General features: G+C 40.4%; 2 protein-coding genes across 2 annotated transcripts in view; both read left to right on the top strand.

Annotated features, from left to right (window-relative positions):
- Nucleotides 1–18,131, top strand: part of LOC145434828 (ARF GTPase-activating protein GIT2-like) — a 336,581-nt gene that overhangs the window by 312,500 nt on the left and 5,950 nt on the right. The window lies entirely within an intron of this gene.
- The window catches only part of LOC145434824 (uncharacterized), a 50,608-nt gene continuing 47,561 nt past the window's right edge, over nucleotides 15,085–18,131 (top strand). Inside the window, exon 1 of the mRNA XM_080312050.1 lies at nucleotides 15,085–15,288. Coding sequence (XP_080168176.1) covers nucleotides 15,213–15,288 — 76 coding nt within the window. The 5' untranslated portion in view covers nucleotides 15,085–15,212. The remainder of the gene's footprint in view (nucleotides 15,289–18,131) is intronic.

Genomic DNA, 18,131 nt, shown 5'->3' on the forward strand with positions numbered 1-18,131 from the left:
TTGTAAATCCGAGTAATTTCAGAAAACATGCATACAATCGAAAATATTTTCAAAAGACTGTACTCAAAAGACTGGACTCGACTGTACAATCACACAAAAGAAAATCTCAAATATTATAATAATTCATGTGTTGATGAGTGAAAATTGAGATGTGCAGTGTCTAAAAGTACAGAACATTTCAAAAAGTTAGTTCCTGGTGTTTATACAACTGCCATGGGACATCGCAATGCATTTCACTGAATGTAATTCATGAGGTCACGACAACAGGCTGATCACTACTCATTTTTTCTTTTTCTGTAACGACCACGTTTGCTGTCTTTCCCAACTCCTTCCACATTTGTCTGGCCGCATTTCTTATTTCACTCGAACCGAAGTAATAAAACAATGGGTTGAGGCATTCGGTGATACGGAGTATCGCGTGTGAAGTCACTGAAATTATCAAGGCCGTGCGACGAGATATTCTCTTCAAGCTGGCGAAAATGTATACAGTCGCGCTGAACACCACGCCGTATCCGACCAGGGAACTCGCGGCTACAATCCCAAGCTGATGCAAGACCTGTTTCTCTCGTTTTCGTGATGCGGGGCTGTTCGACTTTGCTGATGTTCTATGCTTTCGCAGTATCAGAAATATGATGATTGCCGTACACAGTACTACGACCAATATCATGGGGATGAGGATTCCCACTGTTAGTGACAGTATGTATGAATACACCCTGGTTCTCAGATTGTACATTTTAGCTTCGCATCTTGTTTCACCGCTGTCTCCGTCCGCTACATCGAATGCAAAATAGAATGGTAATGACAGCGCGACAGAGATGAACCAGATCCGGATAACATATCTTGTGCACTTGCTCGGAGTAACTTCTCCTCGAGATGAAATGGCATGGATCACACCCCGGAATCGAATAACGCTCAGTAGGAGGACGTGATTAATGGTGGCCGCTGATGTTGTCAACTGAATCGCCGCAGGACATATACAGAGCAAACGGGGTAACTTAAAGTTATGAGCCGAAAGACTTACGTACATGTACCACGGGCTGTTCAAAGCTGATATGATATCGGAACAGCATAGTCCAAGCACGATGATATGAAATACTGATTTCTTCATACGATGTATGGTGACAATCATCAGAGCGTTGGTAGTGCTTCCGACAAGGGTAAAAAGTATGAATGCCGGCCCAATCACAGCATATTCAACTTTGGTGAAAGGATTTGCGGGTCCCGTCGCATTCACTGTCCCATTCATAGCTAAAGCGTGATGTACTAGTCCGTAAAAAGAGTAACAATCTCTCTCCGATCGGAGTGATCTCCAAGACTCAGCTGATGATTTACTGATGCCCTAAATACATTAAAAATATATATAGCATCAAGGGCAATACGTAATTTAATGTTGATCTAAGTTTGAAGGGTTTCGAATCTGAATGGCAGTAAATGGTGTTTCTAGACCAGTGGTTCTCAACCTTTTTGGCTTCGCTGACCCCTTTTGACCGTCACGGACCCTCGCGGACCCCCTCAAGTTTTAGTTCAATTTTAGCTCTATTATGGTGCAACCTTCATCTGTCTCGTGCAAATATGAACTGTAGGCTTGTGATAAACGGTAAAATAATGATTTTCTTGAAGATAACATCATACTATTTATGTAAAAATTGGTGGACTTTTAGTATTTCAAAGCTAATTTTGCTGCTGTAAGCTATTTCTTGTAGTACGTGGTCGTGTCTTGAAAATCCGCGTCTTCGTTTTGATATGAACGAGGAGTGCCGAAAACCATTTCCGCAAAGATAGATGGAAGCTAATGCAATATTAACGCATGACACTTCCAACGATACTTTTGGTGTGATCGCAACATTTATGGCACCAAAACGAAGAAACACATATTTTATGAACATATCACGTCCAGCATTTAGCGCAGGGACGGGTAACATACGGACCGCTGGCCGGATTCGGCCCGCGACGGCATTTTGATCGGCCCGCAGAGAGTTTCTACCGTCAAAGTGAAATCCTAGTGTAGACAATATTTATGCTCCAAAGGATGCGATCCACGTTTTCCAACCAGAGAAAGACTGTCATGAAACGACTTGTTCTGTTCGGGTTTACATATATATTTACGAGCAAACATTTTCGACCATGAACAATTGAACATTAACAAGACAAGGCTGCATACCAATAGAATGGTGATATGAATGTCAGGGTTGGAGCGTAATGCTTTGATAGCAACGAAACTCTCCTTGTTCATCAAAAAATTAGCCTTGTCGATAGGGCATCCGCAATAAGAATGCGCAAAATCTGATAGCCGTGCTTTAAGAGCAGGTATATCGTTGTCTGATTTATGACGATTGTCAGCCGAAAATATTCGGGTCCATTTCAATATGAATATTCAATTGTATTAAAGTCCTGTACCTCTAAGAAGCTGCTCCCTTCATTGGGACAAATTAGGGAAATACTTCGTAAATTCCTATTTCGTACGACTGTTCACTAATTTGATGAGACTGACAACTTCAAATTGAGAAGGTTTCGCAGACATTACGAAGTCACCCTAATTGACGTTATATCTCCATATTTTTATTTTGTCCACAAACCCCAACGAAACGTCTCTAAACAGCACTATGTTTGTATCAGCAGGTTATTGGGAAATTGGCAATGAAAATGAGTTACCACACTACGATAGTCCATGTCAGACGATTATTATGATGATAAGAGTCATGAGGTTTTAGCAGTTGTGGTGCAAAACTGCCTCATGCTTTCTCAAATTAAAAAATAATATATATAAGCCATTTAAAAAAATTAGAGGTCTCGCGGACCCCCTGAAATTGCTTCGCGGACCCCCGGTTGAGAACCGCTGTTCTAGACTGACGTTCCCATTTGCTATTTGCTATTTGAAATCGTTTTGAAATTCAAACGTTTGAGCCGAATCAAGTTGCGTCACGTTCATTCGTCCTCTTCGAAATGATTTCGTGTCACATTTCAAAAGATCCTCCACTGTTGACTAATTTTGCAAAATGGCTGATATCCCAACGTGTATTTTAATTAGGGAAATCACGAGGCTGTTTCGCTTCATAGATGCTAAACCTTTAGGACTTACATCAACAGATTGGACGGTTTGTTGTGGTTTGTGGAAAAATAAAAAAAGTTGGAGTAGTAAGGTCCGCTTCGAAATACTTGGAAACCCCATTTCTCCTGTGATATACATGACAACTTTCTGAGATATCTTCAAGGTGAGCTGCTTGATAGAAATGACTAGACGGCACGTTTCATATGCATTATAAAAATCTGTTTGGGTGCCATGTATGTTGCGATCAGGACTGTAACTGCCCCACCCCATACCCCCAATCGACGAAGGGGGGGGGGGCGAGCTCGAAGGGAGCCTAGAATTATTTCGTGAATGAACATAAATGACTGAGTACCGTTTAGGCAAATTTAAGCAACTTTATTCAATATATTTTCGTGCTATGCGTGATTGAATGTTGCCAAGTATCTTAGTTATTGGGTACCATCCCCTAAGTAAAATATACGCATGATTTATAGAAATGGGCATTTCGGCGCCGGACATTACAGCAACACGTCGCTCCAAGACATATGCAGTTTCAGGTCATGTAACATGCTACACCGAGACGTGTGCCAGAACGATCGGCAGCGAGAACACCTTGACTGAACTTAGCTGCCCCTATGCTGGCCGAAAACCTCGATATATAAATACATTGCAATATACATATATGTAAATCGTTCAATTGTCCATAGGCGCCTAAATGGCTGTCGCCGAATGTTCCTGGCCTGGCAATTTGAACCCCACCAGACAAATGCCATCCCACAGAGAAAAATTATCTCCCCCAAGTTGGGTTTATCGCCCTATGAGGGGAGGGGGTCAGACAATCATTTTGTTGAAGGCCTGACGACGTGCTGTTTCGGCCCTGGTCGAAAGAGTTACGCTTTATTATTACATTCGCCATCACCTATCTTCGCGGAAATGGATTAAATGGATTTTCGTCATCTTTCATATCAAATCGAAGGCGCGGATATGCAATACCCGGCCATGTATGTCAAGAAATGCAACTATCACAGAAATCGATTTAAAAATAATAAATTTTTATTCAATTACTACGAAGAGTGATGTTATTTTCAAGAAAAGACACTTTGTTGCTGTTTATCACTAGCTTGGTATTAAAATTTGGACAAGAAAGATGACGGCTGCACGATAACTGTGCTAAATTTGAATTGAAACTTGGGGGTGTCCGAGGGGATCCGTAACGGTTCAAAAAAGGTTCGAGAAGACAGAAAGCTTTAGAACCACTGCACGATTGGTTTATAAATTGTCTTTGTCAATAATATATAAATTGCAATCGATTTCATTTCGATTTTCCGTTCAACCGTCCGACACGTTCAAACGGTAGATCGCGAGCGCATCTCAGTCACAGGCATCCATTTGACTGATCGCTAATTTTATTTATTTCTTGATTTAGAGAAACAGTATAACAAGGAAATATGCGGTTCATAACAGTCGAATATGGGTTGGATAATCTACGGGAAGGAAGATGCCATGGTTCATTTTCCATCAACGAATGCCATTTCATGATAGATTGGTGCGGTTCGACTTTGCATAATTGGTGTCTCACTCAGTGGGCCGATGCTTGCTTGATGCGGTGACAACATGAAATGGCAAGAATTCCATCTGTACAGATAACTCGTATAGCGAACATATATTGACGGCAATCAGTGAGCGCGACACGCGAATACAATTCGCAGCTATTGGAATTACTATCTTAAGAATGTGTAATGTGCCTATGGACAAGGGACATATCGATGTCGGCCAACTTGAGGCGGTAGTTTGGGATCAAGTTTTCCTTGCCGTCGAGCTTTTTGCAGCACACTTCGCAAAGTCGCATATCAGTCGAAACGTCATTATCAACGTCTTGATGTGTCGTGACGCGGCAATGGCTGACGCCGAAATGCGTATCTCTATAAATTATGCATGTTTCAGGGTCCAGGGGTATCCTAATATTAAGACAGCAAGCTTGGGGGTTTGGGGTGCGGCAGTTACTGCCCTGACTATACCACGAATGTATCGCGCAAAGCACAGATAAAATACAAGTTCAATCAATCTGCGCCAAAATAATCTACTTCGTGTTGATTTACGAAATAACTAAAGGGTCCCTTCGAGCTTCGGCAACTTTTCTGAATTTTGAGACACTAAACGAATGTGAATGTTGAGCGGCTACGCTGCGAATGCCATGTTAAACTCCTCATCTCGGTGCAACCCTTTATGAAGGATGAATTACGACTTTTTTGATAATCTCCTAGGTCGGAGAGGACATTTCTCAAAGTGTTTGAGAATCTCTTGACTAGAACAACACTCATTTCTTGAAATTTAGACAGTTCTATGATTTGACTGTACCTAACCATCACCATTAAATATATTAGCATTAAGAATTATTACAGTTTTATATTAGAAATTGCGACTGTGTACTAAAGCCGCTCGGCCCGTAGTCATCATCCTAGCCCATGCTGGTATGACAAAATAAATTAATTAATCCATGTCCGACGTAACACCGAGCAGGTATGATCTCATTGCCGGAGCCATGTCCATAATAAACTGCTTCTGAAATACCCTTCGCAATCGCAGTGTGAGGAATTTATAGAATGTATGCAACTTATAGATCCAGGAAGTGTTCTATGTCATCAAGTAAATTATTATAAGCACAAAGATTCTGGAATATACCACGTCAAGGGGCAATGCATGCCTCGTATCATGAGCTAATGGAATTAGTGTAGCCTATAGGCCTACTCTCGTGAATTTCAAGGGATCACATTATTATAATTAAAAACCGACTGTACTTAATACATCAAGATCTAGAATTTGAGTGTCTTAAGTAGGTATTTTAGTCGGTACATTAAGTAGCATTCTTGCTTGCCTTCACACTTAATTATATCGCTCCGCATCCATTTCTTTGGGGTGTAATAAGGATTAAAAATTCGATAGCTGCAATGATGCAGAAATGTTGGGACCGTATTGGCTTCCAAATCTAAAAGATCACCGCTTTAGCGAATTTCAGAATTCCACCTGTCATCTCCATGAGAAACGGAGCTAGAGGATTAAATGCAGCACAGGTTTGGAATTTACACATTGATAGTACTGATGTGGATTGAACCAAACTTGACACAATTTGAAGAAAAAACGTTTTTAACCTCTTCCTAGTGGTGGTAACTTACCATTTTGAAAACATTCTTAGACCCACCTTTGCTCGAAATATACAAATAATTTTTTTCGACGTAATAGGAATAAGCACATAGTGCCGAATCATCGGTTCCCACCCGATGGCCCCGATGACACATGACCTGGGAACTGATGGGACATGCACTTAACCAGCGCTTTAGAGCCAGAGCAACGGGCGAGCGGCTCGGAGCCGTGTATTTTCAATGTAGCCGGAGCTGATAGCCGGGTGTTTGAAATGTAGCTACAGCTCCGATGTATTTCATAAGATGATATGCTATACTATAGGCTGGATTCACATAATTTTACGGTAATCGTTAACAAAATTAATAATTGTTGCCTCGTTGGCCCGACCTTTTCTAACTGACCATGTTCATACCTAGGCGCCAAACCTGGGGAGGTTAGATATGCCGTAATTACTGTGTTGAGGTTATTCGTCATAACTGCAATTTCGTCATCAGCACAACACTGATAGCCAATTGTGCGGCTCGAAAAATAAAATGATCGCTATGCATTTCACAAAACATGACCGATACTTATGTGAAGTAGGCAATTTACCAAATTAGTAATAAGACGAATATATATAAACAACGCCAGAGAATAAAAACACTACCTTGCTTGTCATATCGATTTGGAGGCGCGCACGCTTCACACTTCTCTGAATTAGACGAGCGAATACACGCATACGTTGGTGAGAGTTTTGTGGTAGACCGGAATTGGATAGTGTTTTATTGTGTATTTGTGCCTACAAATTGAAATCTATTCCAGCGCATGGTCGTTTATTCCAATAAATATTTGCGAACGTAAATAGGGAAATGCATGGAGCAGCCCAGAACGCCATTATAGTCCGCAGACAATTGTCGCGATTTAAGCTAGTAAATGCGATGTCCGAACCCCCTACACCCGGTGTTGGATATAAGAGGGCAACTATAGTGATTCGATGCGCGATTTCCAGTTTGTAATTATCAGTTTTGTGTATTCATTCTTGTCTGCCTGATACACACGTATTCTTGAATTGTCGCGCAATGTCACTTGTGATCTACGTGAGCATTTAGTTTAGTTCGTTACTGACACGTTGCGTAGTGTGGTTGTACAATGCACGGCGTTGAGGTTGTCAAATTTTGATGGAACACCAGATACTCAGTAGGGCTGATTCTTAGAACTTAGATCATACGATTCGTGAGATAATTCGGTAATTCAGTACACTTAATCGAAGGCGGACGGACTGGTAAAGAGCGCACCAATGCGAATTTCAAACCGTTGGGTATTGGGTAGAAAGCGAATATCTACTGATAGGTTGCGATATGTGCTCATATTGCTCTTGCTGCAGGTACACCAGAATAATCGCACCGTTTCAATATTAAATTCGACAGTAAGGCTTGATATTACCGAGTGCAGTGCCGGTATTAAAACGTCTCGTCAGTTTTTTAATGATGTACACAGCTTACAGTAATTGCATGGAGTAAAGTGCGTTTTCGTGTGGTTAAAATTTCATCGGCAGACGACAAGGGTAGGCAGGTATTCTGGTGTAGACCTCGGTCGAACTCGAACCAGCAACCCATTGGTGTTGCAGCTGTGAATTATACCACTACACTGTCTCGCCACTGGGTCCGATCAGTAATCGAAATATGACTGTGGTGGTACGTTGTACACTGTGCAGTAACGTACGTAAGGGGGTCGGGGTTCGAAATCAAGACCCAATCCTTCTCCAATGTCAATTTTATATTCAATGCTCAACTATAATTAGGCAATTGGAATAAGGCTGTTGCGTTTCGACCGAACAATACAATGACCCTTTCGACGGTAAAGCCTTGAATTTCTTACTGGCATCGGAAATGCAATCAATATTCATTTATAAAGTTATCATTTTGTGTGAAAATTATATTTTACTGATTTCGTTCCTTCAGAATTTGTCGAGGCACAGTTCATTTTGCGCACCTTCACCAAAAGCCTATGGTAATGTATTAAATTCATAGTTGAATATGTATCATGGCAGATTTTTCTTTTTGCGAATCGGCCGAGAACTGGCGTCCGCGAAGGCTTTCAGACTACCGTAAGGATTTGCCAGATTAGGTTGGGTTAAGAACTCCTGGTGGGTGTAATATTTATACGGAGGAGGCAAAAGTAGTCATCGTTGTTATCCAAGTAGAAATGGAGGTAACGTTGTAAAATTGAAGCAGCTATTTTCAATACATGTCAAGCCTACTTCAACTGGAGGTAGAACTTAAAAATTAAAAAAATGCTCCAAAGAGTAGTATCGAAAAGTAGATTTGGCGGGTACAGAAGAACTGCCGAGTAAAATAGAGTCTTGGAGGTAAAGAACTTTATTATACAGTATAATAATGTAATAAACTCAAATATTGTCCGCTGATACTGGTCAGGAATCGGGTAGGCCTACACGCGGAAATTATTATCAAACAATATAATCCATTGAGTACTCGGAAATAGTACAGTAGCTCATTACTGACCACCTTTGTATATAAATATTTAGAAGACGATTATATCTGTTTAGACACTATTGTATCCACGCGTGATGACGCTACTGTTCAGGACGATATGCCTCCATAAAGGCTCCTAGTCTACACGCCTTCAGGGGCTCGCTTATACGCTAGTCAACTTCTTTTGCAACACTGGCAATTGTTAGCCGGCATGTCACATGCTTCGTATTCGGTACTTCGGTTACATCATGGGCAGGTAGCATACGGCCCGCGACGGGATTTTGTCCGGCCCGCGGACAGCTTCCCGTCCTAGTTGATAATGTGGCCTGCCGGCCGGAGCCCGGTCAATACCGAAAAAAAAACATTACCGAGAAAGTCATTACCGAAAATGGACACCACCGAGAATAGACATTACCGAGAATGCAATGCAGGCATGTATTGTATATATACAATTCGTGTACATGTGCATGGCGGCTTTGCCACATTCAGTGTCGATTCTCAGATATAAATTTCCCCACAACGCCTTCTCAGTAAGTTAGATTCTTGGCATTTTCCGTTCTCGGTAATGTTCCTTCTCGGTAATGGTTTTCTCGGTATTGGAATCGAACCATTCCCAGTCGTGTCTTTCTCGGTTATGTCAATCTCGGTAATAGCCTTGTCGGTAAGTATTGAACCAAAGCTACGGACGTTGGTGGAAATAACACGTATCTGCGAAGCAGAGATGAGTGTATTTGAAATTTCTATGTCCTAATCCAATCCAAATCCAAAAGTTCAAATCCTAATCCATAACTTTTTGATATCCTAATCCTAATCCGATTCAAACATGGAATACCAATTGGAAAGCTATATCTTATGTCAATATAATTATGTAAAATGAAATGTAACGCTCCATGAGCGCCAAAGTACATGAAGCAATAACTTTGCAAACTTCAAACTGCAAACTGCGTATTTTCTGTACCACCACCACTGCCGTGTGTTATGTATTTTGGTTGGATGAAAATAAAGACTCTTTCTCTCTCTCTCGTAAAATTGCGGTAGGACGAGAAACTTCGTCGCCATTCCCCACAAGACATCAATCTCGCTGAAAATCGGTCAATCCAATCCTAATCCCAATCCAGTGAAAAAGAATCTGTCACAAAATCTGTCAAATCTCAAAAATTTTCGTCATACCGACGATGTCTGTAGCATGTATCTGTTATTGCAGTGCTGGTTTATTACAATTCATGTAAAATGAATTGCGCATACTTTTAAACCGCCAATACCGCCACGCTAGCTCACGAGGCTCAGGGTATTTTCCAATATATACCGGCGATGTTTGCAACGTGTTTCCATGAATACAGTGGCTTATTTAAATTCATGTAGATGAATTGCGCGTACTTTTAGATCACCGATTCCCGTTTAAAACACTCCCGTCACGCTAGCTCGGGGTATTTTCCACAAAATGTTTCGAACTAGGCATTGTATCCAGCAGCCCACAGCGTGTAGAAATTGTAGAGGCACTGTAGCATTTTTGGGAGTGAGAGCCCTATATGTAGCCAACATTAAAGATGCTCTAAAGCAGTGGTTCTCAACCTTTCTGGCTTCGCGGACCCCTGTGGACCGTCACGGACCCTCGCGGACCCCCTCGAGTTTTACTTCAAATTTGGCTCAATTATGGTGCTACCGTCATATGTCTGGTGCAAATATGAACTGCAAAGGCTTGTGATAAAACGCAACTAAATGATCTTACTTGAAAATAACACCATACTATTTATGTAGGAATTGGAGGTACTTTTATTATTTGAAAGCTAATTTTGCAGCTGTTTGTCTTGGAGTGCGTGGTTGTGTCTTGAAAATCTGCATCTTCGATTTGATATGAACGAGTGCCGAAAATCCATTTCCGCGCAAATTGATGGAGGCTAATGTAATATTCTCGAATGAAACATATCTTTATTGAACATATCACGTTCAGCCTAGTCATTTTTATCTGGCATTTCATCCTGAAGTGGTTATTAGCACAGGATAATATTAATTTCGTGGCGGTGTTTCAATAGCTTTATTGGGACAAATTTGGGGAAATACTTCCGGAATTTGCATTTCAAACGACTGGTCAGTGGTTACTAATTTGATGAGACTGACAACTTCAAGTCGAAAAGGTTTCACAAACATTTCGAAGTCACCCTGATTGACCTTACTATCTCTATGTTTTTATTTTTCCACAAACACCTCAAAACGTCTCAAAACAGACAAACGGTTTGTATCAGTGGGTTATTGGCAATTTGGTAATTAAAATGAATTGGCACAGTAGGATATTTCATGTCGAACGATTATTCTGATGATGTGAGTCATGATCATGAGGTTTTAGCAGTTGTGGAGCGAAACTGTCTCATGTTTTGCCTAACTAAAAAAAAACGACACATTAGGTTTTTAATCACGTTGCAAATTCAGAGGTCTCGCGGACCCCCTGAAATTGCTTCACGGACCCCTAGGGGTCCGCGGACCCCCGGTTGAGAACCACTGCTCTAAAGAGTGTTCGTCAAAATGAGTAACTAAATATACGTGCATTTGAGAGCTGTAAAATGTGTTCGTCAGAACATTTCTTCATCGTATTATAAATGATGATACTGTTTATAGTGCGAGACTCACAACCTTACATGAACAATATATGATATGGGTTGCTTTGTTTGGAATACATCCGTCTTAAAGTTGGAGTAATATCATTAAAAAAAACGACCCGCAGCTGATTCGTTGCGGAGAACTGTGACTTGGAATAGTGTCGACGACCTAAGTGTTGAAGGTTTATCATGGGCTCCTCCTTGCCACGTGATCCGCGTAAGCCAGACTTGGACAACTAGAAAATTTTCAGCTTTTCTAAATTAGATTAGAATTATAATTAGAGCTACATAATTTTTTCCAAATTAGATTATAATTATAATTTCTGAATTCGAAAAAAGTTGAAAATTGAAAAAAAATTGTGAATTATAAATAAATACAGCGAAAATCAAGCTCAGTTCATATCAAGTCACAGTGCATTCTCATTAACATGAAAGTGGTTAACCGTTAAAGTCTGTACATCAAAGCTTATTGTCTCGTTTTGCACTATACAAGGGGTCACCAACACGCGGGCCACATGCGGCCAACGATCTGATTTGTGATTTTTGAAGAACGCGATAAACAATTTGAACCACTGAAATTGATTTCTTCAAGTAACAAGTTATTGTACTTGTTTTAAAATAATCAATTCGCATGTGTCAAACAACACTATTCCTCACTAGCTGAAATGGCTTCGGCCATGGAAACATCGTCGGAGAGTAAGCTGATATGAGCATATATTGCCTTGACGTAAAACGGCCCAGACACTGCCAAGACCGAGACGCTTAGAAAACGGCCTAGGGCTTTTCCACAATATCAATATTTTAGATGATATAGTCTTTCAGCTAGTCACATGTCCGCATATCCCCAATATCGATTCATTAGTCGCTGAAAAATCTGGTCAGGTATCGTGCGCAGCTTATAGTTCAAAATAAAATGAAGTTTATGATCACGATATTTTATGTTTTATATGCACTTCCTTAATAGAATTTTACTTCTTTTGTCGTAACCAAGCCCATCGCCAATGTTAGTGAGCCCGTCGTTGTACAAACGTAAAGCTTTAAAAACAGGGTTGCTCATCTGTGTGTGGGCTATTTTGTCTCGATATGGCATTATTGCATGGCTCTTTTGCATGGCTGCAAAAAGCTAATATTGCATTCACGCCTACGAGTTCTCAAGCAGCAGTCTTGAGATGAGGAAGACGATTTTCTCCTTTCCACTAACTCAAAACATCGCAGTCCGTGAACTCAAGCTCTGCTTCGAAATCTTTTTCCACTTCTATGTATATTATATTTTCTTTGGTTAGATCTAAAGCAATCATCCTCTTTTTCTTGATGTCCAGTTATCGGCATGGAAGTGAACAAGACTGTGTTAATAACTATCTATTTTTCTTCGCTGCAGTACTGTTTGTGATCGAAACTAGAATATTGTTCGGAGACTACATGCTACTATGCCAGCATGGCTATTGTACGTCACGATAAATACTATGATGGTGTATGTACGGTGTATGTAAGTAATGCGAAGGCGCCTTGGCCCTGGATTTCCCTGTGCGAGAGGGATATTCTTGTTAATTCGCTGCAAAATGCCGCCGACAAAGAGGAATTTTCAGGAAAACAATAAACTAGATGGGAACTAAAATTAGAGCATATAGAAACATTTCACAAATTAGATTAGAATTAGATTAGAGGCATTTCGTTCTAATTTAGTGAAATTACACAACTAGAATTATCTAGTTGTCCAAGTGTGGCGTAAGCTGAGTCTTATAAAAGCCTAGAACTAGGCCGTGCTACACAAGTCGGCGGTTACGGAATAAAAATACAGAGAACATCGGCCTGGTTTTAAATGACTAATGTAGTCGAAACACCATGGATATCAACAACAACAACAACAACAACAACAACAGTGTCGATGACAAGGTGAAAATGACCATAATCAAAACATCAAACCGTACAATAAATTCAGAACCTCGTGACTAGGTTGCAATTATGGTGGAAGATTGTTCAATCAGTAGCCGCAGGCGGCCCGGGGTTCAAGTCCCTCGACTCCCGCGCAGTCGGAGGTTTTCTGCTGGGCTACTCGTCCATCGTGTCGCTGTTTTTTTCGGAGACAAAAAAGCCCAGTGAAAAGACCCGGTGAAGAAATAAATATATAAAAGAGCAAGATACAGCGACGAAGAAAGATCAACATTGAAGAAGATTGTGACATCGGGTAGTAAGCCGATGTGGATGCCCGCAGTCTAGGAGACCGCAGCTGGTCATTCGGCATCCTCCCATCTGTTCATTACATCGCATCGTTGTGTCTTGTGCATCGCATTGTATATTGTGTGTATGTCTTGACCAGATGAAAATATATTCTGACTAATATTGAATATTGAGCCATATATTTAATCGATGATGGCTGTAATCAGATTCATTCATGTTTTTAGGACGGTTTTATATCTTCGTCAATCGAGATTCAGAGCCAGGTACAATGTAATTATTGACGTCTCGGATCGACTATTACGTAGATTTTTGAATCGTTGAGCTCCTGACTAGGGCTGGGCATAATGATTCGAGTACTCGATTCTGAATCGAGTATTAATTTTAATGATTCGAGTCGAGTACTAAAATACGAGTTTTTCGAGTACTAAAATTATACGCTTCTCGTCACTGAAACATAATTTATCAACGAGAATTATAGTTTCGATACTAATTTTCACAGTTGAAGCCTTGAAACCTAGATTGGCCATATCGTAGCATACGAAACATAGTGCAAAGCTACGAACGTCACTGAAATAGCACATTTCCGAAGTCATGATCAGCCCACAACATTGTCACCAAGTGCAATGAAATCGGTAGGTCGAAAAATATCCCAACGTATCTTTAATGTGATGGATAACAGGCATTATATTCTCTGTGGTCGCATAAAAGGTACATATTGGAACTTTGACATATTACATTCTGTTATGACGTCACAATGAGTGATACTCGATTACTCGACTCGACTCGAAGCATATTACGTGATTCAGAATCGAATCACTCAGGTACTCGATTTTGCCCAGCCCTACTCCTGACCTGTGATGCTATGCAGTGGCCAGAGTCACTGATTCAAAATCGAAGAAGGCGGATCGTGATATCTTCATGAATGCAATATCAAATGGTATCACAGATATTATAAAAGGCGTATGTCATCTGATAAACCTGCTAGAGTTGTAACCCGAGTTGCACGTAATGTGTGGCTGTGTATAATACTTGGCGCGCAGTGGTAGACGCACGTTCCTTGCGTTAGTCCTTGATCTGACAACTTCAACGTGAACGCAACGACAGTATTGCCTCAGGTAGTTATATTGGTCGAATAGATGTATGGAATATACAGTACGATATCGCAAATGAGTCTGGCGTATAATTCAAATACACGGGCTGATAAATGGTAAGTAACGTGATAAAAGAAAGATATAAGTCACGTGATATACAGATATGGGCGATGCACCAAAATGTTCTTACCAAGTGTATGGACCGTGAGAAGGCGCGGGGCGTTTGACAATATACACAATACACATAAAGTGATGTGAATTACAGAAACATGTAAAGAAGATGAGAAGACCAAAAGTCTACGCCTGTAGCCGAAATTTTTTGCGTTGTAAATCGCCCTACATTTGACTATACATGACTTATGAAGTTTAAATGTAATAAAACTGAGTTCAACAGATCTATGATTGCTAAGTAGGCCTATATTCTGTATATTATCTCATATCTAGGCCGATAGATCTAGGCCTGTAAATTAGCCGACGAACTAGCAATCGATTCAATCAAACGCAACTCCGCAATTGCGGTGGTAGCGTAAAATTTCCTGCAACTATAATTGATAACCTAATATTTCCAGGACTTTAAAGTATCTTATCCGAGACTTCGGTTGCGCTTATCAGGATTTTCTTACGCTAGAGGCGAAATTAGTCGAGAAAAATAGTGAGATGAATCAAAACACATCACTGTTATTCTGATGCAACCTGCAAAGGAGAAAACATGAAGAACATCGCATCAACTATCACAGGACTTATCATTATTGCGATTGCTTGTATCTCAAGAAGCGAAAGTAAAGGTACGTTATGATACCATGATTGTTAGGCTCCCAAACTGCTAAAAAAGTCTGTTGAAAATCTGTCTCCTAATTGTATGGAATATTTCTCAAGTTGCGATAAAGATGAAAACTACTCAGTTTACTATAAGGTATGAGAACTTGAAGAAGCCGGTGTCTATCGTTCCGTCTGTGATTTTATAACTTCCATTGAAATCATGTTTCCAAGAATTGTTACAATGTAATGGCGATGGTAATGAGCGCAAGGCAAATATTAACTTTCAATGAATTCGTTCAACGGATTACCCGATGGTCGATTCCGAAAATAAATATTCTTTAGCCCGAAGGCGGAAGCCTTACCTGATGCGCATTAGACAATGTCTCTAGCCAGAGTGATGCTTTCAACGCTTGCTTTTCGGGAGACATCGGCGATGTGACAGTGAGTGATACAAAATTCGCGAAGTAAAATTTATTTAATTCATGTAACCGTCAATTGGCCAGTGTTCGCTGCTTACCACATGAAGTGAGTTGGCAGCATGAAAGCAAAGGAGCCATAATAGAATTTAGAAAAAATTCTGCTCGTAAGATGGGGCTAAAATACGGGGAACTACCGTGTCTAGTGTCTATCTTGGGGTGCGGCGTAGCGGAAGTCGATTGGATAACAAAGGGGGCTCTGTTCCTAGTCCTGTTATGTGCGGATGGCACCCAATATAAAATAGTAGACAGGCCAGTCAGCTTTGTCAGCCAGTATATGAATATTTCGAGCATCTTTATGTGATAATTTCGGTTTTACGGTACCGATACTGGTATTCCAAAACGTTGAATGTCTGGTAGCAGGATCATCATTGCTTCACAAATTGTGGGGCCACGTAACGAATCTGGTAATCGTGGGTAGAATATCACATTGACACGTAGTAGGCAACTATTCTAGTTTTGTGCTTAACACTGTGCAAATCAATTGAGTAATGTCAATATAGTATTGAAAAGTGGTGATTTGATTTATTGGAGCTAAACTTTCAGTACCGTGTCATAAGTCTTATATTAATATTAGTCCACCAGCTGTAACTCCATTTACGGATCCCGAGTAGTGACTGTGAAACTGCAGTGAATTCGGACATATCAAATTATTCCCCATAACAGCCCGAGCATCACTACAGGATTTCAAAATTGTTACCAACAAAACAATCAAAATGTAGCTAAATGTTGCACTGCTGCCGAGTGTCGATTGTCGCGTGAATATTACACGATGCAACAATAACAATCTCACAGCAGGCTCTTCAGGTCGGAGATTAGCAGTGTTTTATCTATCATAACTGTGTTTCATCACAGTTTTATGTGTCGAGGTATGCAGCGCAAGAAAATAACTGATCATATAAAATGAGATATTTTTCGCAAACTTGCACGCTCACAATATACTTCGACAGATTGAAGGCAGAGTAGATGTTTTGGTCACAGCAAAAGTTGTTTGTGGATCCGTGGTATATATAGGCTAATATATATAAGATAGCTAATCAATCAAATTTATTGTAATAAGTACGAGAAAATCATGAATAGAGAAATAAGGACAGTGCCAGTGGAAGGATAGAAAATCATCAAATCAACCACAACACAGAACGTGTATGTAATAGAAAAATAGGTCATGGTTGAAATAAAAAGTCAATATAATTGTAAACACAGTAAGTTAGTTTGTAAGTTAACAAGGCAAGTAATACCTTTTCATTGCTCACCTCCACCCCTTAAAGCTAGAGGTATTGTCCTGTAGCAATCCAGTATGTTTCATCTCCCTGTTTTACATGAAGTAGTTTTGTTTGTATTTAGGCTGTAGGCGACTACTTTTTCTTCAGCAGTTCCCATAACATACAGTATGCTGAATTGCCAAGTGTGAAGAGTAAGGTTTTTGATGCACTTCAACAATGTGTTTCTACCACGCTGAGAGAATTCATAATCTAGTTCAATTGGTGTTATGTAAAGCAAATTTCCACGATTCCCATCCTTTACACTTCTCACAGACTGTGATTAGTCTGTTATTGAGCCGTCTCAGTATCAACATCCATTGATTACAAATTAAACTTGACAAGGAACCAACAAATCAAACTTGACAAGAAACCAAACAGCTATCTAAGTTTAATACATACTGAATGTTCCACCCTTTTCCCTTTCCAATCGCCACCCAGGGGAATTATCGACCAGACGACCACTTAGGGAACCACCGATATATATGATTTGAAATCAGGTTTGCCATGTCGTCCTTTTTTATTTTGAAAGGCAATGTTTGATCAAGCTACATTGTTCTTAGATGCCAGATTTGTCTTCATTGTCTACAACAGCGACCCTCAAAATTTTTTAGACACTCCCCCCTTTTTGATAGTGAAAAATTTCATGCCCCCTTATCGTGACATCACAAAATATTAAAGAGAGAAATCAGAATGGCAGCAGTCCGAAAGGATAGTTTGATGGCACTGAAAGTTATGGCTATTGATGAGAGAATTCTCAAATATGAAATTTTGACAATAGACAGTAAATACCATGTGAGCTGGAGGTAAATCGCGCTGAGGGCGAAAAATTTCTCAGTCAACTGCGGCACGGGGTAACCCTAAAAGGAGGGAACGCGGAAACTGCGGAAACGCGGAACTTGCGGAAACGGCCCCTAAAACGCGGAAACTGCGGAAAAAGCGGGAAACCTCGATTCCTAAAGCGCTGAAACAAGAGGAAAAGGCGGAACGCAGGACAGTCGATCATTGACATTTGTAGATCTCATAGAGAACTCTAAAGTCTAAAACGACGAAACTGCGGGACACCAATTTTAGATTAGGGTTAGGGGAGGTGGGATATTAGGGTTAGGGGAGGTGGGATATTAGGGTTATGGG

The sequence above is a fragment of the Botryllus schlosseri genome, chromosome 3 (genome assembly GCF_051294905.1).
Source record: "Botryllus schlosseri isolate E-star chromosome 3, Bs_hap1, whole genome shotgun sequence".
NCBI classification, from domain to species: Eukaryota; Metazoa; Chordata; class Ascidiacea; order Stolidobranchia; family Styelidae; genus Botryllus; species Botryllus schlosseri.